General features: G+C 39.4%; 1 protein-coding gene across 3 annotated transcripts in view; it reads right to left on the bottom strand.

The window, feature by feature from the left end:
* The window catches only part of MCTP1 (multiple C2 and transmembrane domain containing 1), a 255,065-nt gene that overhangs the window by 6,922 nt on the left and 220,513 nt on the right, over positions 1–27,630 (bottom strand). For all 3 annotated transcript variants that reach the window (XM_065662669.1, XM_065662671.1, XM_065662670.1), the window contains exons 17-18: positions 4,623–4,732; positions 988–1,097 (exon numbers count right to left, since the gene is read on the bottom strand). In XM_065662669.1, coding sequence (XP_065518741.1) covers positions 988–1,097; positions 4,623–4,732 — 220 coding nt within the window. The remainder of the gene's footprint in view (positions 1–987; positions 1,098–4,622; positions 4,733–27,630) is intronic.

The following is a 27,630-nucleotide window of genomic DNA, read 5'->3' as shown; positions in this document are numbered from 1 at the left end:
GACAGGCAAAGACAGTAAGCCCACACACTTGCTTCTTTTAGTTCCATAGAAATACTTTTGTTCAAACCCTCCTTATTGGTTCTTCTCTATTTTGCATATTCTGCTACAATTATTTGTGAAGACTCGGTCAGAATATTAATAATACTGGCTGATGTATAAAAATTACATTCTTCGCTGTTATTTCAATGATTTTATGTTGTCTCTTAAATTCAGAATTTTTTCACAGAGGCATCCTTTTCTTCAGAAACAAAACTAGCCCCAGATTTAACAGAACAGTGCTCTTCACAAGTCTGCACTATGGAATAAGGGTACAGCTGCTGGTGGTGTAAGATGTATATACACTATACAAATGTATATACAAAATACACAAATGAAAACCTGGGGTATTGTTTATGACAGATGTGGTAACGGTAGCTGTTTAAAATCAGTGTAAAGAATAAACATAAGGACAAGTAGTGAGAGCTTGGATCAATCATGATTTCACCTCGCTGCCCATCCAACCCCCCCCCCCCCAGTTTCTGTTCATTACCAACACCGACTACCACATATACCTTTCTGTCTGACTAAAGGTGACCCTTTACACAGGTTTCTTGTTGCTATGTTTACATACAGTTTCAGAAGATGAAGTACTGCAGTAAAAAAGGCATGTTGTCCTAAATGCATCATATAGATTGAAATGCCTCTGTCTGTGTATAAGTGGTGAAAATAAATCTGAGTAATATCTGGACAAAGCTACACTTTGATATATGAAGAATCCTCATGGCTACATGTTTATAGTATGATGAAGTCTAGAATGCCAGCCAAGAAAAATGCATTTTACAGGTGGACCTAAATCTTTACACAGTTGTGATTTTTAGCTAACCTGTCTGTTTCCATCATGGGGCAGCTTCAAGACCATAAATACGGAAAAGTACTGACAATATAAGTCATCCCTGCAAAACCAGTTTTTTCTAAGTGGCACAGACAGTTAAAAGAGACTTTACTTACCCCAGACAAGGACAATGTATCTTAGTGGAATGAAATACAGGATGATGGTGAACACGGAGAGGGCAACAATCGCCAGCCAGCTCAAGAATGGGACAGTCCAGTTGAATGTACTAAAAGGAAAATTAACAAAAGTCAGAAATGTGGTCACCCAACAGAGCCAATAAAAGTACAAATAATGGGCAGGCCAGGGGGAGAAGCATCAGTTCCGTCAGCAAGAACAAACTGAAATTACAAATGGATACATGGATGCTGTAAATCAGCTGAGCCTAGGCTTGGACTCACTACCAGTGGAAACCAAAAGAGCTTCTAGCTTAACACACTCCCTGTGGAGTGTGCATGTCTCAAGCCCATCGTCGGGAAGGGACTTTAAGGCTCATCCAGTTCCAGCCCCCTGCCACAGGCAGGGACACCTTCCAACTAGACCAGGCTGCTCCAAGCCCCATCCAGCCTGGCCTTGAACATTGCCAGGGATGGGGCAGCCACAGCTTTCTCCAGACAACCTGTGCCAGGGCCTCACTGCCCTCACAGGGAAGAACTTCTGCCTAAGAGCTCATCTCAGTCTCCCCTCTGTCAGGTTAAAGCCATTCCCCCTTGGCCCTTGTCCAAAGCCCCCTTCAGGTTTCTTGTAGCCACTTTTCGGGCACTGGAAGCTGCTCTAAGGTCTGTCCTTAAGGAGCCTTCTCTTCCCCAGGCTGAACCAGCCCAGCTCTCCCAGCCTGTCTTCAGAGCAGAGCTGCTCCATCCCTTGCAGCATCAACATGGCCTCCTTTGGACACGCTCCAACAGCTCCATGTCCCTCTTGTGTTGTTGCCCCAGAGCTGGACACAGGACTGCAGGGGGGGTCTCCCCAGAGCACAGCAGAGGGACAGATTCCCCTCCCTCGAACTGCTGCTCACTCTATCGGGGTGCAGCCCAGCACATGGCGGGTTTCTGCGCTCAAGTGCACATTGCCTTATCGTTATCTGCTTTATTGTAAGGAAAGTGAAAGCAGTTAAAGTCTGAGCAGGGATCTTCCCCTCTGCCTAACATTTACATGCACTTCCTGGCCACGTCCCCTTCTGTCTTGGGGGTATGTTCAGGAAATGGCAAGTGTGTGGGTATGCAAAGCTGGAAATTCATCCATGCACCCAAGAAAGAGAGGGTTAGGGAAAAGGAGAGTGCAGAACAGTCTGTCCTGAAGACAGACATAATGCAAAAGCACTGAATGAAGGAACGAAATAAAACACCTTTGAGTGGGGGGGGGAAAAAAAGGAGAAAAATGACAGAAGAAGAAAAAAAGGAGGGAGTGAATAAGATAAAGTACACTGCAAAGAAAAACTTTATCTTTTAGATAAAATAAAAGAAATAGTATTTCTTTACGGATAAAGGAAAAGAACTTCTGGGATCTCATCAGAGTTTCAGGACACTGCCTTTCCAAGAAAGCCCCAGATAAAAACATCCTCATCAAGATTCCCAGTCTCTACGCTGTGATCACCTCACTTTGCAGAGTCTGAGGTGTGACAGAGAGGAACTGAAAGCTGAGGAATCTTGAAAGAGCCACACTGTGGCTCTCCAACCTCTGTGTGCAGAAGGAGAGGGAGTCCAGATGGCCTATTTATATATATGTCCCATGGGAACACTGGTTAAAGGGAGCTTGGCTCAATGGGATTGTTCCATGAAGGCACCACCATGTCAAAAGTGTTGCATGACATTTATCCAGAAGGAAAATGTGGCTTTGGCTCTAAGTAGTCTGATGATACTCTTTAAAGTATTATCACTAGCTACATCCCCAATCAGTGTGATTACATTATTTTGGCTTCTCTGGCTGAATAATTGCAATTATCTGAATTGCTAGCCATATTTTTCATAATGAGCTCTGGCTTCCTGTGTTTATTTGTCTTCTTTTCTCCCTGGCAATTTTGACATGTCTCCAGAGTGAACATTATGTTAGTGTCACTTGGTGCAGGATCACTCCCTTTCTCCTCAGGGGACACCTGCTCTTTTCCCCTCTTCTGCATGCATTTGGGATGAACAGAAGGTTGAGGGTCTGCTCATGTTCCTGTGACTCGGCTTTGTGCAATGGATCACAGACACGCCATGTGTGGGAATACTGGCTCCTCACTTAGCAAACCTCCTTATGTGCTGTGTTAGCACAGCACTCAGTACAGGTTTCCCATTATAGTTTTAGGAACAAATTACAAAGATTTATAGGAAGATTTGGTCTCACTCAGTTCATAAAATTCTGTTGCTCTCATCTGGTATATAATAGAACAGGACCTACTTCCAAAATGCACAATTAGAAAAACTTAATTATCAAGACAACTTCCAAGAACAGCCTTTTGATAAAGGATTTATTTCAGACACAGGCTCATTTTGCTTGCCTGGAAAAGTAATGCAATATAATGTGCTTGCACCTGCCTGTGCTGCTGTGAACACGGCTGTCTGGAAGTGTCCTCATGGGAATGCTTCCCAAGCTTTCCTGTTAGGGACTTTGCTCTTAAATGCAAAAACGGCGACCTCCTCTTGAATCCTGATATGCTTGCCATTGTTGATAGATTTGGAGGGAAAAAAATTAGGCAGAACAGCAAGACAGATGATCCTCATGTTTCCTATAGGCTGACCTTCATCCATCAAGTTTCTAAAACTCACTTCCAGAAGTTGGAACTTATTTGGGGGCCATACCCCTTCCACAGGCTATGGTCTCAGAGGCGTGAGGCACCAATGTGCTGCAGATGGCACCAGCAGCGGATGAGACAGGTGCCTCACACTGCTAGATCCCACCCAGAAGAAGGCAGCACATGGCTTTAACTCTCCTGTAAGATGTGCTGCGTGCACCAGTGGGAGCTTTACAGCAAAGCCTCTTGTGGAGGTTTTCTAACTCGGCATGGCTCCCTGCTTATCTCTCTACCTGCCCGCTCTACCTGCAGTAGAAAGGTGGTTGTGAACATGCTGCTCCTGACATCTCACCCACCAAGGATGAGACACTCTTGGCTTTTGAGCCCCAGAAAGCCAGTGTCACAGATGATGGCTGGAAGACATCTTTCTGGACCCCTTCTGATCTCCAGTAATAAATATTACACTGCTGTTCACTGACCATGACAAAACTACACAAAACTTCCTGTAGTAAATCTCAGAACCAATCCTGCTCAAGGCCTAAATTTATTGGCAATTCTTATATATCATGTATGAAGTGTTACAAATTACAAATACTGTAGAAGAAAAGGTTTTTGCAATACTTCCATCAGCTGAACATATATATGTACATCCTTAAAATCTGAAACCCCTATTCAGCTCTGCTTATTTCCTTTATCAAAGATGCATTATTGATTATTACCTTTAAGTAACTACTGTAAGGTCTCACAGCAAGTTTCTCTTTTACTTCAAAGCCTTCTTTATAATTTTCTTCCCCCCAATTTCTGTACTTCTAAATTACAATATTAATATGACAGGATTTTCATTAATTGAGGGCGTCCACAAAGCAAAGGAAATATCGATGAGTTTTAACAATGTATCATCAAAAACTGGAGTTCCCCACAAAATAAAAAGGAGTAAAGGTCTAAAGGTACTAAAGTGTACGAAGGGTACACTTGGTACTTCAGCTGGAAAACAACATTAATAGTTTTGGAGAGCAATATGGCACCTGTGTCAGCACTTACTTCTTGATTCTTTCTGCAAAGGAAGCCACTTCATCAAGGATATTCTGGACACTGATACACACCTCTTGGATGGCATAAAGTCTATTCATAAATCCTTTTTTTTCACTGTCCTAAAGAGAAGAATAAAAGTAGTTGCATAAAAAAATTTCTGACTGTAGGAAAAGGACCACGTATCCATCAGTTAAGTTTCAAAAGTGCACATTACATATTCATCTAGAAGTAATTCATAAAACCTGGTTATCAGAAATTGTTTTCTTGTGTATTTGTGTGTATTTACAGTAAGTATGATAGAGTATACGCTGAGCACCACACAGTTTTGTTTGTCACTGCATTAGTTTCTAAATACGTGTTTCAATAAGCCAGGTGGCTGGCTTATGAACATGTTGAAGGTGCCAACCCCTATGTTGTGCACCCTTTCAAGTGGTAAAGAGACAGAAGGTGGAATGGGAGCAGTTTCTCAAAATGCTGGTCCTTGTGCTGCTGTATGCACCAGGAAGAGGAAGATGAACATTCCTGGTGGAAGGTGCTGAGTGAGAAACCAGAAACACCCCAGCTCTTACAGGGATGATACCCTTTGGCTCCATTCTGTGTTTAAGTTGTCAGACGTACCCATGCCCCCATCATCATTTCTGCTTGGCTGTTGAGCATACTTGCTTTCTCTCTCTCTCTCTCATTTTTGTTTTCTAATATTCAAGTGCCACTGTGCAGGAAATACATCAGAGATGAAACTCCAACTGCCTTTACAATATGGTTACCTCAGCCCATACTGCAAAAGCATATAACATCTCAGCCATGGAGAAAATGAAAAATGCAGGAGAGGTATCATAGTAGGAAGTAATTTAACCACCCCCTTACTTACTCAGGTATTCTATACACTATTGGCTTTAAATTTACAAAGTCATCAATGTATGTTAACATAAAAGTCTAACCGTAATGTCATTTTTGTTGAAGTTATCAAGAATTTCTGAGAGTTTTTTCATAAACGGAATGACCATTTGTCCCTCAAAAGCAGGAACCACCCTCATTAAGATGTTTTCTGGGGTCTTTGTCCTCCTTTCTGCCAACTCAAGCAGACTTTACATCTTGGAAGAACCCAGCAATCTACTGCCTGGATACATCAATGTACTCCATGGATCATTCCTCAACTGGGCTTTGTCCTGCTCCGATGACCTGTTCATTTTTCCTCAGAAAGCTATTTTATTTCTAAGCTTATAAAGGCTGCAGCATCAAATCCACACAGAGCCAACAGCACTCTCAACAAAACATTGTGTTACATGGGATGAAAATGAAGCATCACCATGGGAAAAAAATGACAATTTCTCTCAATTTTTTTAATCAGATTCCACGTATGTCAAAAATTTATGTTCAACATTTCCAATGGATTGATGCTATATTACTGCATCAAGTTTGAATATGATTAGTGTTTTCTCAAAATAAGAAATGGAAAAATAAATATTTCAAGATTAGCAAAATATTTGATAAAAAAGTTGTTCAACATTTTGCCATCACAAACCGCATAATACAACAGTCTCTGTAACTGACCCCAAAGTCTAGCACCCAAGAAATTAGCATATGTTGCATTTAATTTTTATTTTCTTCTCCTGATGCTTAATTAGCATACAGTATATTGGTTCACTTATATCGTTGCCATTTTTGCCATCTTAATAAACCAGATCAGCTGAGAAAAACATCATTTAGTGTTTAATCATCTAAAGTTACCTCAGCAACACTGGTTCTGCAATTATGTTGTCAAGATTTCTTGTGAAAATGTTGGAAGTGTTTAGCTACAGAACATAGACTAAAATATACAATCATGAAACAGACAGAGATGGCAGAACTACTTCCAATGACTGATTATAATTTAAGACCCCAAACACTTCAGACTCAGAAAAAAACACCAGCTTCTCAGGTAACATGAAAGGGCTTATGTTCTATGTTAAGATTAGTATCTATTCATATCATAAGAAATATTTTTGGTTTTTTTGAGGATGACCATAACCACAACAACCGATATCAACTTCATCCAGTGCTGCACAGCAACACTGAATTATTTGGGAAGTTATTTCCTTAATATTTATTATATGCTTGAAGCCTAGGAATGACACCATTATTGTCCTCAGGTATACAGATTCTAAAGAGGTGCAGCATATACCCAGCATGTTTCATTGGGAAGAGGTACTTGTTCTATTCCTTTATGTAAAACACGTAGTTCCAGTACTGGAGAAACATGAAAATAAATGTTTTCTCATATGGCAGAAGTGAACAATAAACCACACAGAAAGCACAGGTATTTTTCTGCTTTTAAAATACTGTACACTTTGCCCCTTCATTTTCACTTAACAGATTCTGCCCTTTCTGTAAAGTTACCTTGATTTGTAATTAACTTGTGTGAGAAAAGAGCTATGTCATTGTGATGAAACCAGTTCCCTTTCTGACATCTCCAGAACTCAACTGGGATTACATTCAGACATCCTGATGCTGTTTTTCTTTACAAATATTTTACAAGACAAACTAATACTTTTTAAAAAATACATCTGTTTTAAATCATTCCCCAAAAGAACCCTACAAAACCCTCAAAGGCAGAGAGAGACAGAGAAAGAATCACTATATCCACCCCCTCTCCCCTGCACCTTCTGAGCTTAAAGAAGATTTGTTGACATAGTATGAGGCAGGAATAGACAAAACAGAGGAAAGAGGAGGTAGTCAGAGGATCAGGGTTTGGCTTTGCTTAAACTAATTCCACATGCCCCACAACTATTAGCTGTTTTTTATTTCCTGATCCAAAGAATTGTGGAAAAGGTAATCTGGGCTAGGGAAAAGCTGTACTCACTTTCTCCCAGAAAGGTGCTGTGTTAGCAAATAGAACATATGTGCCACTTTGAGCAAACCAAAGTTCTTAATAATCCATTTTTCAAACACTATTGGTATTTCCTTTCCAAAGAAAGATGGGTTGTAACTGGAATAAATTTCATCATTTGTATGGCTAGAATGCCAAGTTTCTGGAAATAATTGCCACTTAAATAGTGGATAAAATTTATTATACAAAGCTAACAACAGCATTATTACTATTTAATTTTCATGATTTGTTTGTTTGCAGTAGGCTTAAGGTATCTGAAAAGCAAGATGTGTGCTAAGGGATAGCTTTAAGCATAAACTGTGAAAGCAAAGTCAAATTGATGTTGATAGACTGACTTGAATTTACAAAAGGGAATGAACAAAAAACAAAGTCTGAGACTATGTCCTCTCCTCCTTCATAGGAAATGGTAGATTACAGACAGATATACTGCTTGGCCAATAATAATACTTAACTCTTGTATATAATAATAACTCCAATAATCATACTTAACTGATTTTCAGCTATAATTGTATTTTACATTTGGTAAAAACAAAGCAAAACAAAGTAAATTAATTCCTCTAGACCATGGAGCTCATTCACATGAAACCGTGAATACAGCCCATGTTGTGTGAGTCTCCATTCAGTGGACTATGGTTCCAAATCCATAGCAAAATAGGGTGATTTAGGAAAGGATTATACATCTAACCCCAAAACCTCTCTTTTCTCCAAGTTAAGGTGCATTTACAAAACAAATTTTACAAAAGACAGGAGAAATATATAATCCAGTGTCCTGGGTTCAGCTTAAACCACGACAGCCAGAATCAAAAGTGAACTTTAACAAAGTTAATGGAATTACACCAGCAAGAAAAAGAGCTTTAAGTGAAAGGAGACATTTTTAGTACAGGGTATAAAACTCTGAACATTTTTTGGTGGGTAACTGTCCTACTAATAACTGCTAAATTGGAGAGAAAGGCACAGATCATAAAAACAAAGTAACAAGAGAGTTTCAAGAATAGAAGGACATTTTGAAATTTTTAGGAGATGCTGTCTGGGAAAGACAAAGGATCCAGATGGATCTTCCAGAAACACCCTTCATTTACCAAGCTGATATGATGAAGCATCTCTGCACGATCAAAAGCAACTGAGACAAGGCCAGACTAAGATGTAATAGGTACAGAGAGGATATGAAGCCATCACTGAGAGCAAAAGTGTTCACTTGATATGCTGTACATGCTGTGGTCCTGTCACTTGGCCACCAGAAGACACATACACTCTTGACAAAGACTGCAGTTTTCTTGTGTCATGCTAGACTACCTATGGCCACACAAGTATATCCCCACAATTGTCTGTGAGGAACAACTTTAGTAACAAAATTGTAGATTATTATTACTTGAATAGAAGAATGCTGCTTCTATGAGGAAACACTGCAGATTATTTCAACTAATAATTGGACACTAAAGCAGAGTGCATCCATAGGCACCCGTGTCACCCCCCAGAATGAATCTTAGCCACACGCAGGGCTGCCGCACCCTGGTAGACCTCCCTGTGGAGGCTCATGATGTAGACTCACAAGTGTTGGTAGGAAATGCCTTAGCCCTTTACTGTCAGGATTCATTAGTACCTCCCAGGAAGGGCACGTAGGTACTAACTGCTGAATAATGTCCTACGCTCTGGCCACTGCTCAAAAACCTGTCACTGGGGATTAATAGCCCCAGCTATTACCTCCCAGACTATAATATCTGCTTCCTGGGAAGGTCACTAAGAAGAAGATAGGAAGCCAACACTATTCCAGCTCTGGACACACTTGATGTCCTCCAAGTCTTCTGAACACCTATCAAAAGGCTTTAAATCTGGTGATGGATACTCAGGTAAGTCATTAGTTTACGGAGAGAGGTCAGAATGATATTGCCATTTTAAAGCTAACTGTAGAAGTGTGATCATGAAGTAAAGCTGAATGGCTTACAGGATGTGGGAAAGTGCATCAGGTGACCTCCTCCATTCTGTTGATAAGGAACTGCGAAGATCATGTTTTGATTGCACTTCCATCTCAAAGGTGGCCACTTGTGGAGTACCATAACCATCTAGTCTTGCCACCTTTTAATTGAAAAATCACAGGAAGACTCTTGGAGGCATTGAAAACTTTCCGTGGGACCTTACTGATTTAGAAGTTTCCACCCTTTCTGTAAGCCACCTTGTAACTCTTTCAGTTATTTTAAATAGTTACTGATGACAGGCCAGGCAGACAGTTACCAGCTTACATTCTCCCCCCAGCAAAAGAGAAGGCCTGGCTGGTACTCATACCATCCTGAAATGGAACACTGGGAAGAGGCTTCTGTGCAACGCTGGCACCAATTAACACTGGACATCAAATGCAAGGGTTACATAACCAGAACTGAGCTTTGAAACTGTGGGCTTCACTTTTACCCATGTTGCCCAGAGAAGCTATGTCTGCCCCATCCCTGGCAATGTTCAAGGCCAGGTTGGACGGGGCTTGGAGCAACCTGCTCTAGTGCAAGGTGTCCCTGCCTGTGGCAGGGGTTTGGAACTGGATGAGCTTTAAGGTCCCTTTGAACCCAAACCATTCTCTGAATCTGTATTACCTGGCACCCCACCTTCTGTCACCACATTTTTAAGACACTATCAGTTGTTTACAAATGCTCAATATGTCATCTCTAAAGTCCACCTGCTAACATAAGTCTTTATGTGTGCATGCAGAATAGGTCTGAAAATAATTGCTTATGCCTGAATGGAAATTAGGCTGGAGATTTTAAAATATGGAGAAAGACACATAGTTATTAAAAAAAGTTGGTTTTTTATAAAAAGAAATAATGTTTGTGGTCATGATTTTTAAAGAAAGAAGTGCTAAAATATTATTGTCTAGTAAGCATTTCATATTTAAACCAGCAGAAAGTAGGCACAATAGAAACCATATAAACATGAGGATGAAACACTGAAGATTCACTGTTTATGAAGACACCACGCCTGTGAGCATGAATATTACAACAATCTGCTCTTCCTCAAGCATACACTAAGAGCTGATAAAAATCATTTTGAACCTTCTGTGACTTTCTGGCACTACGACCTATGTAACGAATTAGACTTTTTCATGTGTAATGAACTGCTGCAGTGCTAGAACATACATGTCAAATTCAGAAAAAAAAAAAAAAGGTCAAGAGCTACAGTAATAATTCTATGGTAAAAGAAGATATTGCAAGCTTATTACAAAGCAAAGAAACACTTTAATGTCAGTTCTTACATAAATGCTTATTAAATGGAGATTTTCTTTTTTGCAATGCTTTTTACCTTTTCTTTCTCCCTGCAACATTCCACAGTATTGCCCAATGCTGTTTAAACATGTTCCTTCATGATGTCTCCTTCACTGCACATTTTAATACTGTAAAGATAACACTCCAGTAGAAACACAGAAGTATGAATGTAATAGAGCCAGTCAGTGGCATTACATGCCATTCCATTGAAGGGCCATCTAGTGGGGGGAAACAAAAACTTAAATTTTCCTTGTGTGATAACTTTTTGGCTAGTGCTAAACCTTTATGAAGTGTTAATTTCATAAATACTCTAAACAAATATATCACTTGAAAAAGGGGAAAGCTTGTTTGTTCATGGTGACACATTTATGGGCAAAAAGTCAACAATGCTAAATAATGCCCTGCTTTTCTTGACATTATTTGGGAAGGAAACTTAAAAGAATCAAGGCACTGTGGGAGTAAGCATTGGGGTAATGAGAATCCATCAGATGCACCTACTTTATGTTCGGTTTTTAAAAAGCTGAAATTTTTCTCTCAGCTGCCTCTTTCCCCCTCCCTCCCCTTCACCCTGCTCTGCTATATTTAAACAAGTAAAGAGAGAATTTCTTTCTTTATATGAGACAGAACTGAAATGGCGCTCGACAGTGATCGCAGTAATACTCTTCTTTTATCCAGCCACATCATCAAACAGAGGCTATGAAAGAAATCTTTGTATATTGTCCAGCAGTTTTTTGCAATACCTAATTTAGAATACAGTCCTGAAGCTCTACTAATGAGCAAACTTTGGCCACTATTTTCCAGTTGGATTTGTAAATTCCTGTAGTTCTTAACAGTGCTTACCCTCTATCTATGCTGAATTCAAAACTGAACTGAACAATTCAAAACTGAAAACAGAACTGAAGTTCTGTGATACATATATGAGGGATGGCAAATCAAAAAGTTAAATCTCAAAGCTCTAATAATACTAACATAAAGAATGATCCTGCTAGTTCTATGAGAAAGAGTTATTTTAAATAAGAACAGCCCCACAATGGAAGAGCCTGGAAGGATTGTGGGGTGAGGACAAGTCATACCAGCTACTATAAAATTCTGTATTCAGATGGGGGCAAGAGACTGGAGAAACCAGAAAGGGAATTGATGAAAGACTGCGATTAGTGAAACACCTGAATTTTTGAGATGCTTATCTAAATCATATCCACACGTATTTGTTGTCCAGTTGTAACCAACAAGAGCCTCATCAAAGTAATGTAGTGCTTTGTTCTGAAAGTTTAAAGTAGTCTTAAAATTTATCTTTCAAAAAATATCCGTACAGCCAACACTGATTGACATAAAAGGAAGATTATGGAGTTCTGCTGCAGTTGAGTTGTTTAAAATTTCTGTTGCAGTTCTGAAATACATTGGCTTGAATGTAGCAGGTGTAAAAGTTATATTTGAGGTATTAGTGCATGTAGAACATAATTTTCATTTTCTGCTTGTAAAAATTACAGTAATGTTAAACATGCATTTGGGCAGAGACTGAATATTCAAGATCACCTCCAAACTGGGCTAGGACACTATGCACCAAAGTCTGCATTTAGATTTACTCTACTGTCTCTGGAAGTTTCCCAGCCCTGTGTTGACAGAATATTATGATCTTATAATTCTTATATAAGTAAGTCATTCACCTAAACAAACAGAGATAACGATTTTACACTAACTTATCAACCAGACCTGGCAAGCCTAAGCAACAGCACCTGTAACTGCTTCTGCTGCCAAAAGACCTGCATCTCTAATGTTGGACTACAGAACTGTCACCTCACAAACCTCAGAATTGTCACCACCACTATATGAACTGCCAAGAGAAGAGCCATTGGAAGGAGTCGAATTATGATCTAAAAGATGATTCAGTACTCCAGACTTAGACTTCTATTGCAGAGTTAACATGAACTGCTCTCTAGAAGTGCTCCCCTCAGGAGGCGGAGTGTGCTCTTCCTGTCACTAGCTCTGCTACTTCAGCTCAGAAGAAAGCCTACCGTGTCTACAACAGGAAAAAAAAAGTGATCTTCCAAAGACCATGCGTACATAAGTACATGTTTCAAACAGCAGTTACAATTATTCAAGAAATCTAATATAAATAAATAATATAATCAAATATAAATAAATTGAAGAAAGAAAGAAAGAAAGCTTTTAAAAACCACTCTTTTTTTTTATATAATTCCCCTGCATAAATGTTCAAGCTGTGCTTTTGGAAAATTATATAGTGTAGAAAAATAGTTTGGTCTTTGAGACAAAACAATACAAAAAGGAAGAAAAAAGTAGCACCTAGAAAATAGCCCTGCAAATATTCTGGGGGAACAGTAGGCGGGAGTGAAGAGTGTACCAAGAATTCTAGGGTCCTTTTGGAGAAAATCCAGATAAAAGTCTGAAAAGACTCCACCGTGTGCTTATTTTACTGAAATAGGGGGAAAAAAAACCCACCCCTCTTGCTTATTAGGAAGTACTGAAATTTTGAACAAGATCTGAAGCTGAGCCATCTAGTGAAGACAGGGTGAGTCCATGAATATACAAAATCACAGTGAAGGGTAATTAGAAACAATGCTGTTTTAATGCATAACAGACTACAGTAGTCTGTTCTACATTCATTTCAAATCCACTTCAGCAAACTAATGTCTTAGAAGTAAAAAAAAGCACATATATATGCTGGACCACAGTAAATGACACTCCGACTGATAACATTGTAAGAGGTGCACACATTCTGGTAGTGTACGCAATCTGCAATGCTGAAAAGAAAATGGTAGCTCAAAGGCAAATACTCCTGCCTCTTTTTTTTTTTTTGGGGGGGGGGGGGGGGAATGTAGCTAAAGCAAAATTTTGATTGTGATATCTGTTACTTTAAATTAAAAAAACATTGTAGAAGAAGCTACCAGACATTGTCTTCAGTCACCTTTGGTGAATTTACTTCTAAGAAATGAATAATGAAACTTGCTAAATTGAATTGATTATGAATGGAGATGCTGTAGAAGGAAAAAGGAAAGGAATGCATTGTTAAAATCAAGTGCAAAATCCAGATGATTGCTGTAATTATGGAACGGCAGATGGAAAAAAAAAAAAAGGCAGGAAATTTGTCATTCTTCGGGCAGTATTAACTTGACCATTCATGACATAGTACATATATTGGATCACAGATGATACTACTTCTTCATTAGGGACTGTAGTGGTAGGACAAGGGGTAATGGGTTAAAACTTAAACAGGGAAAGTTTAGATTGGATATAAGGAAGAAGTTCTTTACTGTAAAGGTAAAGGCACTGGAACGGCTTGCCCAGGGAAGTTGTGAATGCTCCACCCCTGGCAGTGTTCAAGGCCAGGTTGGACAGAGCCTTGGGTGGCATGGTTTAGTGTGAGGTGTCCCTGCCCATGGCAGGGGGGTTGGAACTTGATGACCTTAAGGTCCTTTCCAACCCTAACTATTTGATTGAATTCTACAATTTTTACTAAATCCTGAAATCAAAGAATCAAAAAAACAGCTGGGACACCTAATTTACAATAGATGAAAACCAGGCATTCCATGGCATTTACCTGCTTTCTTAAAAAAACCCAACAAAACAAAGTATTTTAACATGTCACCACATGGTGTGCATTTCACCAGCCTTTTTCTCACCATCTCCTAACTTACACACCATCTATTCAAAAACTTTAAAATACTAAGATCTATGATATGTAAATGCAGGAAGAGGAAGGCTGGAAAACCTGCAGGGAATAACAAGCCTGACAGCAAACTGACTGATCACTGCTGTTTAACAATTCAGTTGATATTGGGCATTAAGCAAATGAATAAACAAGACTGAATCTAGAATGAGCAAAAGAGTATCCAACAGCATTTAGCTCGAAAAAGGGCCAGAGGCTCCCAACACAAGAGAGATGTGGAGCTGTTGGAGTGAGTCCAGAGGAGGCCACAGAAATGCTGCAAGGGCTGGAGCAGCTCTGCTTGGAGACAGGCTGAGGGAGCTGGGCTTGTTCAGCCTGGAGAAGGGAAGGCTCCTTAAGGGGAGACCTTAGAGCAGCTTCCAGTGCCCTAAAAGGGGCTACAAGAAAGCTGGAGAGGGGCTTTGGACAAGGGCCTGTAGGGACAGGACAAGGGGGAATGGCTTTAACCTGACAGAGGGGAGGCTGAGATGAGCTCTTAGGCAGAAGTTCTTCCCTGTGAGGGTGCTGAGGCCCTGGCACAGGCTGCCCAGAGAAGCTGTGGCTGCCCCATTCCTGGCAGTGCTCAAGGCCAGGCTGGACATGGCTTGGAGCAACCTGGTCTAGTGAAAGGTGCCCCTGCCTGTAGCAGGGTGTTGAACTGGATGAGCTTTAAGGTCCCTTCCAACCTGAATCAGTCTGTGAAGAACAGCTGTAGAAAGATGTGGAAAAGCTGTAGGAAAGCTGTAGAAAGATGCAAGCCACGATGTGCCCCTGTTTGAAGAGGACCCATGTGAACATGGAATTATTTTCAGGAGAGAAAACAGGAAATTGTAAATAGAATTGGAGACCATCTCTCACTTCCTAAATCCCTGATCCTTTCCTGACATTTTTCACAAAAGCCAGAGATCAGCGTAAGATGCCATCAGCTTCAAAGCTTCAAAGGTTTGCAGGCGCAAGCTGTTTGCAGATGTCTGTGTGCTCTGCCACCTCCTGTTTCTCCAACTCCACCACTGCCCTCTAGTTGAAGGTGTTGTATAGTGTGTGATGTCTAACAAAGTGCAGTCTGTTTAGAATAACCTATTTTACTCCTATAGGCCTCCAAACTAAAAAAACAGCCAAACAAACAAAAACCCCAAACCCAAAACAATTAGAAAGGCTTTCCCCCTCCCCTTCTCCCAGATTCACAACTTGCTTTAGTGGCACTCAGAAAAGCATCAGCCACCAGCCACAGTGCAAGAATCCAATGACAGTTCTCTTCTTGAACTTTCTGCAAACAGTCTTTGTATTATTTATTGTTTAGCAAATAAAGTTTAAATGCTTTTCAGCCTTGGTTGCAAACTCAGTACCCATTTGCAGTCCAACAGCAGCAGGGAATAAAGCTGCCATTGTTAAGTGCCTTTTTTTCTCCTGTGCGCCTGCTTTCCATAGATCTCATTATTTCTCCTGGATCTGCACACATTGTCATATCTAGGGCACAGTGATGCTAAGTAAACAGGGAGAAGGTTGTGAAATTTTTATCATCACTGAAACAACTGGCTGGAAGGTTACACTGTGTTTAACCTTTTTCCAAAGGAAACCTCGAAAAGAGCAGGTGTCCTTCCTCTAGAAGAACTGTGCTATTCTAGAAAGGCAGTTTGAGATTAAGCACACACACTTGAGGTATTTAGACTTTGTTGCACAACAGTTATCAAAAGAGACTGCAATAAGCAACTGTATTAGATTAAGTCTGCTTTTTTTTTTTTTTTTTTGTAAAGGGACAGATTTGTGTGATATTTAGAAATACCCAGACCGTACTACACTTCTTTGCTATTAAACTTGTGGGAGGACAGCTCAGGCAAGGCACAGTATGGATATATGCCTGTGAAGAAACAGAATGATCAACAGCAGACAACCACAGTTCTTAATACGGTATACAAAACTTTTGAAATGATTTCTAACAAATTTTTTTAAGGAAAGCAAATGGTAACTTACATTATGCTAAAAAAAACCCAAAATCTTTTGGACTGTTCCTATGGAAGAGAAAAAAAAAGCTAAAAAAGCTAAAAATAACTAAGCAAGGAGAAAGAGGTAAAACAGCAGCTATATTTTAAAAGATTGATAGTAAACTATCATAAAATTTGGTATTAGACCTGATGTTTAATATATTTATTAATTTAAATCAATAAGATGGAAGGTTGAAATCCCAATCTTATAGGTGACAGAATTACTTAAGGAGGTGATGTCAAATTTCTGAGGAATGAAACAAAGTTAGATTAATTACTATCACTAGTGGTTTAACTTTACCTAGCACCATTATATAACCTGATGAGATAAAATTCCTGATAAAAAATTAAAAAAAAAAAAAGCAGATCCAGAAAAAATGCAGACACGAGCTATTGAAATAATGAACGTTGTAAGAGGAAAAATTAGATAATGAGCAACAGAAAGGGCTAAGACATTTTAATTTACACAGAAGATGAATTAACATAATCAAGATATTCAAAATAATGAATGGTTTAGAGAAAGTAAATTGGGACTCCTAATTACTCTCATAAGGCATTAGAGAGAAATGTTCCATGAACTTGAAAAGCAGCAGAGGTAAAACTGATAAAAGCAAAATTTTTTCCACACAATGCAAAACTCACTGGTGGAACTCACTGCCAAAACAGCATTAATATGAAGAGTATAATAAAACTAATAGCAGAATTAAGCACATACACCATCATTTTCCCATGAAATTATGAAAATAGTGGGTAGAACACTGTCCGTCATTTCAGACAAAATTATAACACAATTAAAATCTCCTGTGGAGCCCAAGCAGGAGTTTGAGTGACAACAGAGAACAGGAGTTACTCTGAAAATTAAGTGTACACAATGCACACATGAGATGAAACCTTTCCTGTTTATTATTTGAGATACTTGCATCTTTGTTAAAATGTGTCAGAGCAGTAGTAGGAGAACAAGAAACCAACTGCTGATACTGTAGCCTAGGGAAAAAGTACTGAGGATTACAGTCCACTGCTTGCTAAAAAGGATTGTACAGATAGGCACACATATAAAAAAAGTCTCCTGTTTTTTCAGCCGAGCCATATAGTGGAAACAAACTTCAAAGAAAGTTTCTGAACAAACATGGCCACATGTTTTCCAGCTACAGCACTGACTTCTTCTGGAAGAAAAAAAACTTACAAGTTCCACTTTTGGCTAACGATTTTCTTCCCAAATGAATGGTTAATTTTACTGTGTTTTCTCTGGTTATGGACAAGAGTGCTAAGAGAACACATGGCATGTCTATGGTTGTAACACTGGTCACTTACATCAATACTTATGTCCTAACAGCTATTTTAATGTTTCCTTCTGTTGAACTCTGCCAATCCATGTTTTGGAATAGATTCATTTTATTACATGGTTGTACAGTAGCATGTACAAAAACAAATGTGTAAGAAGATCTCCAGGGTTCTCGGGGAGGAGAGGAAATCTGAATACCTTGAACCCAACCTCAAACTGAAAATCACCTGAGAACCTCTGCTTTACATATAAAAACACAACAGCATTTTTCTTTGAGTTTGCTTACTTTCTATTGTTATGACAGGAAAGTTCAGAAATCGGCTACTAAGTCAGTGCCTCAAAACTTTGTGGGAATTTCTACCTCCTCCTGGGGTACTGAGATTCTCTCACAGATGGCCTCTGAGCTTTGGAGAAGACGGCACTCCTGAACACAAAGCTCCCACATGGCATCCTACTGCACTGCCTCTGCTGCAAAATCTCATCCCCAAAATCTCATTCTCCTTTGACTTCAGTGCTTTTGATTCCCGTGTGGTTGAAAATGTTAACGTATGGAATGGAAAATATTAATACAGTACTAACAAGGCTCACTCAAAATTGGGGAGGGTTGAAATGTGTAGCATGCAAAGCATTTCCCTCCAGTACCTGGAAGCAACTGAGAGATATCCCAACTGATAATGTAAAGGGAAAGTAAGGAAGATTCCGTGGCAAATGAGGATGGCACATCCTGAATGGGCACCCTCCTTCCAGGGTTGTGTTTGAGATTGCTCCCCACTGCAGGGACACAGCTCAAGCTCTTCATTAGTTGCAGTATTAACATTAGTAAGTGATAATACTATTAACAATTAATGGAATTAATGACTACAGCTGTTAAGATTTTTTTTGCTGCTCACCCTAGGAAGGGGAGTGGAGACCTGTTGAAGCAGAAACGGGGTTTCCAGTCAACATCCCCAGAGGACAAGTTTACCTTGAAGCAGGGAGCAGAAAAAGTTGGCTGCACCAGAGAAGGTGAATGAAAAAAGTAAAAAAGCATTAAATAATAATTTATCATAGAATCACAGTCTGGTTTGGGTTGGAAGAGACCTTAAAGCTCAACCCCTTGCCACAGACAGTTCCACCCCCCTGCCACAGGCAGGGACACTTCCACTAGACCAGGTTGCTCCAAGACCCTGTGTCCAGCCTGGCCTTGAACACTGCCAGGGATGGGGCAGCTGCAGCTTCTCTGGGCAACCTGTGCCACAGCCTCACTATCCTCCCAGGGAAGAACTTCTTCCTTTTACCTAATCTGAGTCTACCCTCTTTCAGGAATTTATCAATTACTTCTGAGCATGCAAGGTAACAAAGCAACTAGTTAAACCGAAGTAAAATGGGAATCACTTCTCACAAAAGTAGTATAGAAAGCCACCTCTTCACAGCTGGTAATCATTGTTATTTTTAATATTTCATGCACAGACTTTATTTGCCCTCCTCAGCTGTCACCATGTTGTGTCTTTTGTGTGTATTTTGTGAGTGCCTAAAAGATCCTTTCCAAGCACAAGGGCACCACTATGTATAGCATTGCATCACTAAATGCAGTCCCAGCATCAGAGGGTTGAGATCTGCTCAATGGCAAAGAGGCCTTTATTACACCCTTACATGTAGTTATTTTTGTTTCCAACATTTTTAGAGTTCATTTATGTGGTACAAATCCCCTAGTTGATTCCAGTGACAGAGTTGCACTAAGCTTCCCCCTCTCCAACTTGCCCAATATTATGGAGCAAATCATAAGTATCTTATTTGGAAAAGATATATATTATTAAAAGAAAGATTCAAATTATTCACCCGAAACATTATTAAGAAGCAATATGCTTTAATGTTATCCACCCCCGTTCGATATTCCATTCTGTTACTACAAAAGTTACTTTCAATAAACATTTTTAAAACCTAGCCACCATTAATGTGGTTTAAATAAGACATAAACCTGTAAAATAACAGCAATAACTACATGCGTCAAATTATGCATAGTTTATGGTGGAGGTAATTTAGCATATCTAATCACAGTTCCAATTTTCTCCTAGAGCATAAGAGTAGGAAGAATTGTACATGGAAAAAAGGAGGGAGAAGGAAGAAAATAAAGGTTTTCTAAACACAAAAACTTGGCAAAGTCCTAACAGCAGGTAACCTATCTAGTATATCATAGTTTATAAATGTGCGCCAGAGCTCAGGCTATGCTTCTGCTTTCTGTCCTTACATGCTCTGCTAGGATACAACTGTGCATAAAGATATTGATAGTGCCCAGAAGAACCATAGAGTGTCTTGATGGTATTGACATTTCTGAAAGGAAAGAACAACACCGCGCGTGTTGAGTAGTGAGACAATGTTGCAGTGCTTCCTATCCTTGACTAACCTTTTTGTAGATAAATGATGGAGAAAGCAAAGCAGGATACCACTAGAGCATAATTGTAGCAGTGTTTCTGCTGTTTAGTTTCATCTTTGAGGAAATATTTTAGACTCTCTGGAAGTCATTGCAATCTCATACTTGTAAATGGAATTATTAAAAAAATAAAAATAAATAAGAACATGATGTAAGATAGCACTGACTGTAGACTCTTATTTTATTTATCTTTTTAAAGTTTCTTTTAAAAGGTAATATTGTATTTTGTGACTGTTTTTCACATTCAGATTCTGAAAACAAATTCCTCCAACTCTCTTCAGCTTCCTGGGAAGCTGACAGGAGGTACCGAACTGATCCTAGATGCCCAAGTCCTGATACTGATTTTGGAGATCAGGTCTTAATTGACTTTGTAGTCCAGTTTGGTCAAATTCTTTTTATCTATTTTTAATACATTTTTATTTTAACCTTGGATCTTCAAGCAATCTGTTGTGAAACTACAGGGACTGGATGTTTATGGCCATCCTTTCCTCCCAAAGGAATTGTGAACACATATCACTTAGGGTTTGTGAACTTCAATGCATTTTGTGGAGAAAAAAACCAAAACCCCTCGTGTATTGATCTGTATTAACTTGTCCACAAATTCCAAGCTGCTTTGTGTTTATCACCTTAAGAGACATAATGCATGCAAATTATATTTATACATTTGAAATGCCCCAGAAATACAGAGCTCTGCAGACAATGTCCTTGCAAGCCCTTCATCCATTGTCTCTACCTATCCCAGTGAAATACATCATACATACTCTTTTCTTTTCTCCTCTCTGCCTCCCCTGTACCTTTTCCCCTGACTCACTCTTCCCATATTTGCTAAGAGTTACTCCAGTGCGCTGCTCATTATGAAACAGTAATTTCCTAGAACTATTAATACTTGTGACAAATAACACCATTCACAGACTTGCTCCCCCAGGGTTTTGGCATAGGAGAAGAAATGTTTAAAGGAAGGAGAAAAGACCTTTCTTTCTCTACTCTAGCTCTGGACACATGGACAGACTGCTGAATCTTAACAATCTGAAATCACACATTAAAACAGTAGTCACATAATCACAGTATTAAAATGAGAATAAAGAAGAAAATCCTGTAAAACATTCCTGCATTCTTGAGGTCCCTCAAGTAATATTTGTGAATGACCTGGAAGAACAATACTGAAACTGTTTCTTTTCCTGAATGAACTTTGAAGAAAATAGATATTCTAGTGTCCTAGTTGTCATCAAAATGTGAATTGCAGAGCAAAAATTAAAGGATTTAGGGATTAGTGGGTAATCAATAACTTGATCCCCAAGCCACAGAAAAGAAAAAAAGCCAACAGCAAGGGAAGTTTTTTCTACTGTTCTGACACTAAAAAATAAACAGTATATTGCAGGAAAAATAACTTAAAAACCCAATATATTTGATTCAAAAAACTCTCCAGGATTCAGTAATTACTTCGCATGCTTTATAACCACTCTGATTTGGTCATCTGGAGAAAGAATTTCACTTTGTTCTACACACTTCATCAAACCTTGCATAATGTTCTACTTTCCCTTGTATTTTAATGCTACCCCGCTTTTAGAAGGAAATAGTATTTCTTCAAACTCAATAGATTATATCTGTGGTGACACCTGAACTTCTTATCAAAACAATAATTTGCAGATACAAAACATGTTGAACTTTCCCTATATTACTATTTCAGCAGGAGGGGGTTTTGCTGTTCTTTGACTAAATCATTAGACACAATGCCAAATACCAGAATTACTAGGAAAGAGGTTTCTCAACAAATTTTTCGGGGGGAGCTTCAACAGCATGAAGTGCTGCGCTGTCTCTGCTAGGTTTTGTTTGTGGCTTTTGGGGGCTACCGCCCATTGGACGAGCAGTCCCTGATGTCTAACTGGCATCAGAAGAAAACACGGTCCTGGTCCAAACTGTTGTGTTTTCCTTTCCAAGCTGGCCAGTTTGAGGAAAATTGTGCCTCCCTGTGCACAGGGGTGAGACCAGTCTCCTGAAACAATACAACCCCCAGAACAGCATTTTACACCTTAAGGTGGCCTGTGTTTGCTTGGTAAGCTTTGCTGGAGCATAGTGTTAGTTACATTCTTGATTAGATTATTTTGAAAAGCGCTTTTAGTCTCACTTGAAAGAAACTTTCAGTGGGCCATTGCAGTTCCTCTGGGTAGTCTGTGGGCACTGATTTGCAAAAGCAAACCAAGAAAGTGACTGCCTGCAGCTGTTATCTCAACACTTTCAGTCCATTATCAAACAAACAACACTTCACAGGAAAGAAAAAAATCTTCAGCACTTTCAGGAAATGACATTTTTGTATTTACGGTTTAAGACTTCAAAAATCAGCATGATCTTTTTTTGTTTGTTGGTTTGCTTATTTTAATATCACGGTGTTAGAAAACAGCTTCTTCTGAATCATATTCTGAAGAAGGTGGGTGAAAAGGAATATACAACCTAATACTGCTTGAAAAACTATTTAGTAACAAAGTGGCTCTTGGCCTCTAACATTATATAATGTAATTTCTCATAATGCAGCTTCAAGCATTCCCAGAACATACTATAAAATCTTAATTTTTAATATACTGTCTAGAAGCCACAATGAATGCGATACAAACCATTCCTCTGTAAAAATATAGGGGTGTGTAAATAAAAAATAGCTGAGTAAATTCTTTCTGGATCTTTGCTTTATGGTATGTGTTGATCTAAATTATTCAGGCAGCATTTGTTCTTTGAGAGTGCAAAGGAAAGCAGCCCTGGGCCTTCACAGAATAGATAGGAAGATGCTTTGGTGCACACGAACGTATGCAAAAATGTCAAATTCCTTCCAAAATTAAAAAAAACAACAAAAAACCCAACCAAACAAAAAACCCCAAACCAAACCCACCCCTCCCTCCAAACCCCATACCAACAAACACACACAACAAAACAAAACAAACAAACAAACCAACAACCCATTCCAGCCACTAACTAACCTCCTAGTCAGCAGCAGAGATGGTATTTTAAAGGATTTCTATATATTCTTTCCATATTGGTATTTAAAATTTAAATTCCAGGTGAATTTAAATTAAAGGTGAACAGCTTTTCCGTACTTCATTTAAAATTATAGCTAATACCGAAAGTTAAATGGCAAAACCACAGATGTATATGCTGAAGGTAGGAGGAATTGCACCATTCTTTTGTGTAAAACACTAAAAAGCACATCTGCTGAGCAATAGATCTTATATTACTATTTCCGATTGCAAGAAAGCTTCAGATTAGCAACGATGTTGTGACTTCTTCACACTGTTAAAGAAAACCAGAAAGCAATGCTTTTTCAATAGAACGCTTTTCTCTCAGAGTTCTGTGTTACCTAGATGCCGTTAGATATCTGTGACATTACATCAGTGAGTGGTGTCCATTTTGTTTTTCTGAACTTGCTAGCCTTCAGACCAAAAAAGAGTTCGCTAACATAACATCTGTTTTTCCCATCCTGGACTTCATTACTTTAGTAGTTGAGCAGGCCAAGAAATGATAAAAAGATAAAGGATTTAGGAGAAAGAGAAAGGAGAAAGAAACAATAATATTTATTAGCCATTTGTCTTATAAGTTTTTTGAGATGTATGAAAATAGCCTATATATATATTCCTTGGCTCAACCACATACAAATAACTTACCAGTAGAATCAAGTCAGTTGTCAGTTGTGCAAGTTTATTTTTCCATGTGCTATCTCAAGATAAGCAGGTCTGTAATATTACATTTCCACTGACATAATTGTGCATGAATTCTGATCTGATTTAGTATTACATGGTGCAAAAGGTGACACATTTTCTTTAATATAGCCCATTAGAAAAGGAAAGGAATTGCCAGTGTATGAAATCTGAGGAGTTTGCTTGAAAGACTTTGGGACTTTGGGGTCAACTCAATGGAACAGTAACTTGCTCAACTACCCCAGGCACTAAGCACTGTGACAAGCAAACATAATACCTGGTGTAGTTACTCAGACAATCAATAACAACACGGCATTATCAGACTGCTACAGCTGTATGTTAACCTATCGTATTACCTCACTGGCTCACAAATCAGTCAAACATTCATTTGCTGATCATGCAGATAATACAGATACCACCCAAGTCCTTAAGACACATTTAATACTAAGCCAGAAGGCTGAAACAACCGTTTACTCCTTTTTCACATGCCATAAATTCTAATTTTTGACCATACACCAAACACTACATCCAAAGTAGTGAGATGACGAAGCCAAATGCTCCAAAATTACAGTATGTGGGATTTAAGGTAAGCTCTGCACATGCCTGCATCATGGATGATCAGTCCATGCCTACTCCCCAGCACACCTCCACCCAGCACTGTGTGGGTTCTCTCTGCCTTCTGATATATATCCCAGCATCCTTCTCCACACTCCTGCCTGCTCAGCATCCAGCCACCCCTTCTCCTTGACTTGTCTCTACATTGTTTTTTTGCCTTTTGTTTACACCTCTCTCTGTGTCCCCCCTCTTGCTCCCTCTTGATTCCCCCTCAGACTCCTTGACTCAGATCTGCTCTTACAAGGCTTGTGGGTGGGCATTTGCACCCTTGACGTCTCCTCAACGTAATAATAAATACACTGAAAACTCATTTCCTTTGCCAGCACTTGGCTCCAACACTTGACCTCTTATGAGTCCATGCCAGGCAGCAGCAGCTGATGTCCCAGCCCCACAGAAAGGGTTCTCTGTGATGACAGAGGTAGGAATTCACAAATCAACTGCTTGGCTTTAGCAAGTTTCTACCGATGGCTGGCAAACTGCTGCCTCTTCCGCTGGCCAGATCTACCACCAACCTGCATAAACTGCAAGCAAGAATGAGTTCCAGAGTAATTAGAAAAGCCTCATCCTTCTCGTAGCAGCCACACATCTCACTGGTTATTTTCAAGTCTCTGCTAGATGTCAACAAAAATATATACTTGTCCCACACCAAAACCCAATGTATTTTTCCCTGCACTTACACTTTAAAATATACAGAAGTGTTTTAATGGAAAGTTCCTGTGATTAAGGAATCACCTGTAAGGTTGGAATACTGAAAAATAGGCACATTTCTTACATGGTGCACAACTGATGTCAACAGACACCAAACCCAAGAAGCTACAAAAATGAAGTAACAAACAACTGTTCTAACCCCTATTCCAACAGAAAGTGGAAGCAATAACACAGGATTGAGGACTAGACAAAGCTTTTTTTAGGCAGAGACGATGTCATCCTATCTATCAATATTCTAATACATGTTTTTTCCCCAAAAAAGGCATGCATACTCCAGGATAGTGAAGTGGAAAATGCCTACAAACAAAACTACTGGTGAAAAGTCCCTAGGCATCTACAGATACCTGCTAGTTATGAGCTGCATGTCCTCCTGCTGGGATAGGTGGAACTAGTTGTCTGTTCTGAATGAAAGTGTATTGAAAGCCTTCTGAAGCAGACAATTGCAACAATTCACTTAGAGGTTAAACCGCCCTGGTAAGTATAACAGCTTTAGAGCTTTTCTAGTAAATGCATTTCTAGCTTAAGTAAATGCATAAAATTCATATCTACAAAATGAAAAGGAGAGAGGATGAAGCTAATTGTATGCACTGTTTTCCCACAGGTTTTATTTACGCCAAATGTACCTCTTCATCTACCAGCAGATGAAACCTGAGCAGTGCTGGACTCTGCTGTCTACCACACCATGATGTGTCCTTGCGGATGCTACCGCACAACACCAATTGTAACTCCATACCACACTCCTCTAGGGAAAGCTTTGCGCTTAAATTCCTGAGCATGGGGATGCCTCTTTCATTTTGCTGGGATCACATTTTGCCTGAATGATCTGTCCAGAAACTTCATCACTGATCCATATATCAACACTAACTAAAGAATATGAAAGCTTCTACTGACACACAGATACATCAAACTGCAAATGAAATATATGCATATTCTTTGTAAGAACTTGCAGTTTGTTTTCCCATATTCCTGTATTTTCCACCATAAAGCACAGCAACGCCTGATAATATGTCATGGCAAATTTTTGCAGTTCAGCTTAAAATTTTTCTCACATTTCAGCGGAGTCAAAGGCACACACCTAGCTTAAAAAGTAGATTTTTGAGTTGTGCTGTGCTGTGACCCTCAGCATAAAACCTCAGCTGAAAACCCAGAACATGACATGCCACTCATTTTGCAGAGCTGTATTGATGGACACTGTCTTCTCTCTCAACATCACCTCTGCTGGTCCTTCATTCTCATTCACGGACACTGTGGCAGCCACATATCTGCCACCATGGGCTGGGCCCATGCAGCATTCATCCTCATGCTAGTACATCTCAAACATCATTTTCCTTCTACCAGGCTTCCAAAGTTCTGTCTTATACATTACTCTCTGCTTTCTGTGGGACTTGGATGAAGAATAATGTATTACGGGCTCTACGTGTTGCTGAAGAACAAGTTCAAATGGCATCTCTCTAAAACAGGTGTTTGGGGCTGTTCTTTAGAAGGCTAAAATGGGGAGCTATGGAGAAACCTGGAGAAATATCAAGGTTGCTAGCAAATACTTAGGCGTCACTGACTACATGGATTGCTTACACTCGTAGAATCCTAGAATGTTTGGGTTGGAAGGGACCTTAAAGCTCATCCAATTCCAACCCTCTGCCATGGGCAGGGACAACTTCTACTGGACCAGGTTGCTCCAAGCCCATACAACCTCATCTTGAGCACTCGCAAATTGCAAGTTGCTCGTGGCAGCAGCTTAAACAGAATATAATTCATTGTGAAACTAGGTTAAAAAATTGTTAGATAATGAAGAATGATCTATTCTCACCACTTTTAAAGCCACATAAGAATTGGAGGCCTTTGGAGCTCAGGAGTAAACCAACCTGAACATGTAGGAAGGTTTCAAAGAGAGCCAGCAGTAAAAGGAGTAAAAGTTGTTTCCTCGACACTCATAATTCATCTTCCCTGAGCCACAGAGAAGACCATACAGATGTTTTTACTATAGCCCATTTTATAAAGTTACTTTTTGAGGAGCTAGTTGAAAACAAACCTTTGCTTGGTCTCAAAGAATTTCAATCTGCTTAGTTATATTAAGAAATAATATTCAGGGTAGAGGAAACCCGTAGGACAAAATCATGTCATACTCTGAAGCAGCTAACATAATTAAAACATATTCTTCATTTGATTTAATAATTCATTGAATTATACTTGGATTACTTAATAAATGAGGAGCATTACCCACACTATATTAGTCACAGGTGAAAAAAAACATGTACATGGATGAGTGTAATTCATTCAACAGTTTTTAGACCCAAAGTCCCCCAGGGATCATCTTGCATGTACACCTCCTTGAGTGCTAAACTTCATATATAAATCTCAGATTCTGATGTCAGTAATACTCATTTTACTCCACTAATTTTGACAGTATTTCAGGGCTGCACCAGGATGAAGAAGTCTGATCTCATTAAAACTAAGCTGCTCAGAAGGCTGTCCAAGTCACCTGTCTTCAAAGGTGTACACTTTGATCATAAAGCACATCCCATGCCCCAGAGTGAGGCAGGGTGAAAACTGCTCTTTGTGGAAGTT

Source organism: Lathamus discolor, chromosome Z (assembly GCF_037157495.1).
Source record: "Lathamus discolor isolate bLatDis1 chromosome Z, bLatDis1.hap1, whole genome shotgun sequence".
Classification (NCBI taxonomy): domain Eukaryota; kingdom Metazoa; phylum Chordata; class Aves; order Psittaciformes; family Psittacidae; genus Lathamus; species Lathamus discolor.
This window is presented reverse-complemented; position numbering and strand designations above follow the sequence as displayed.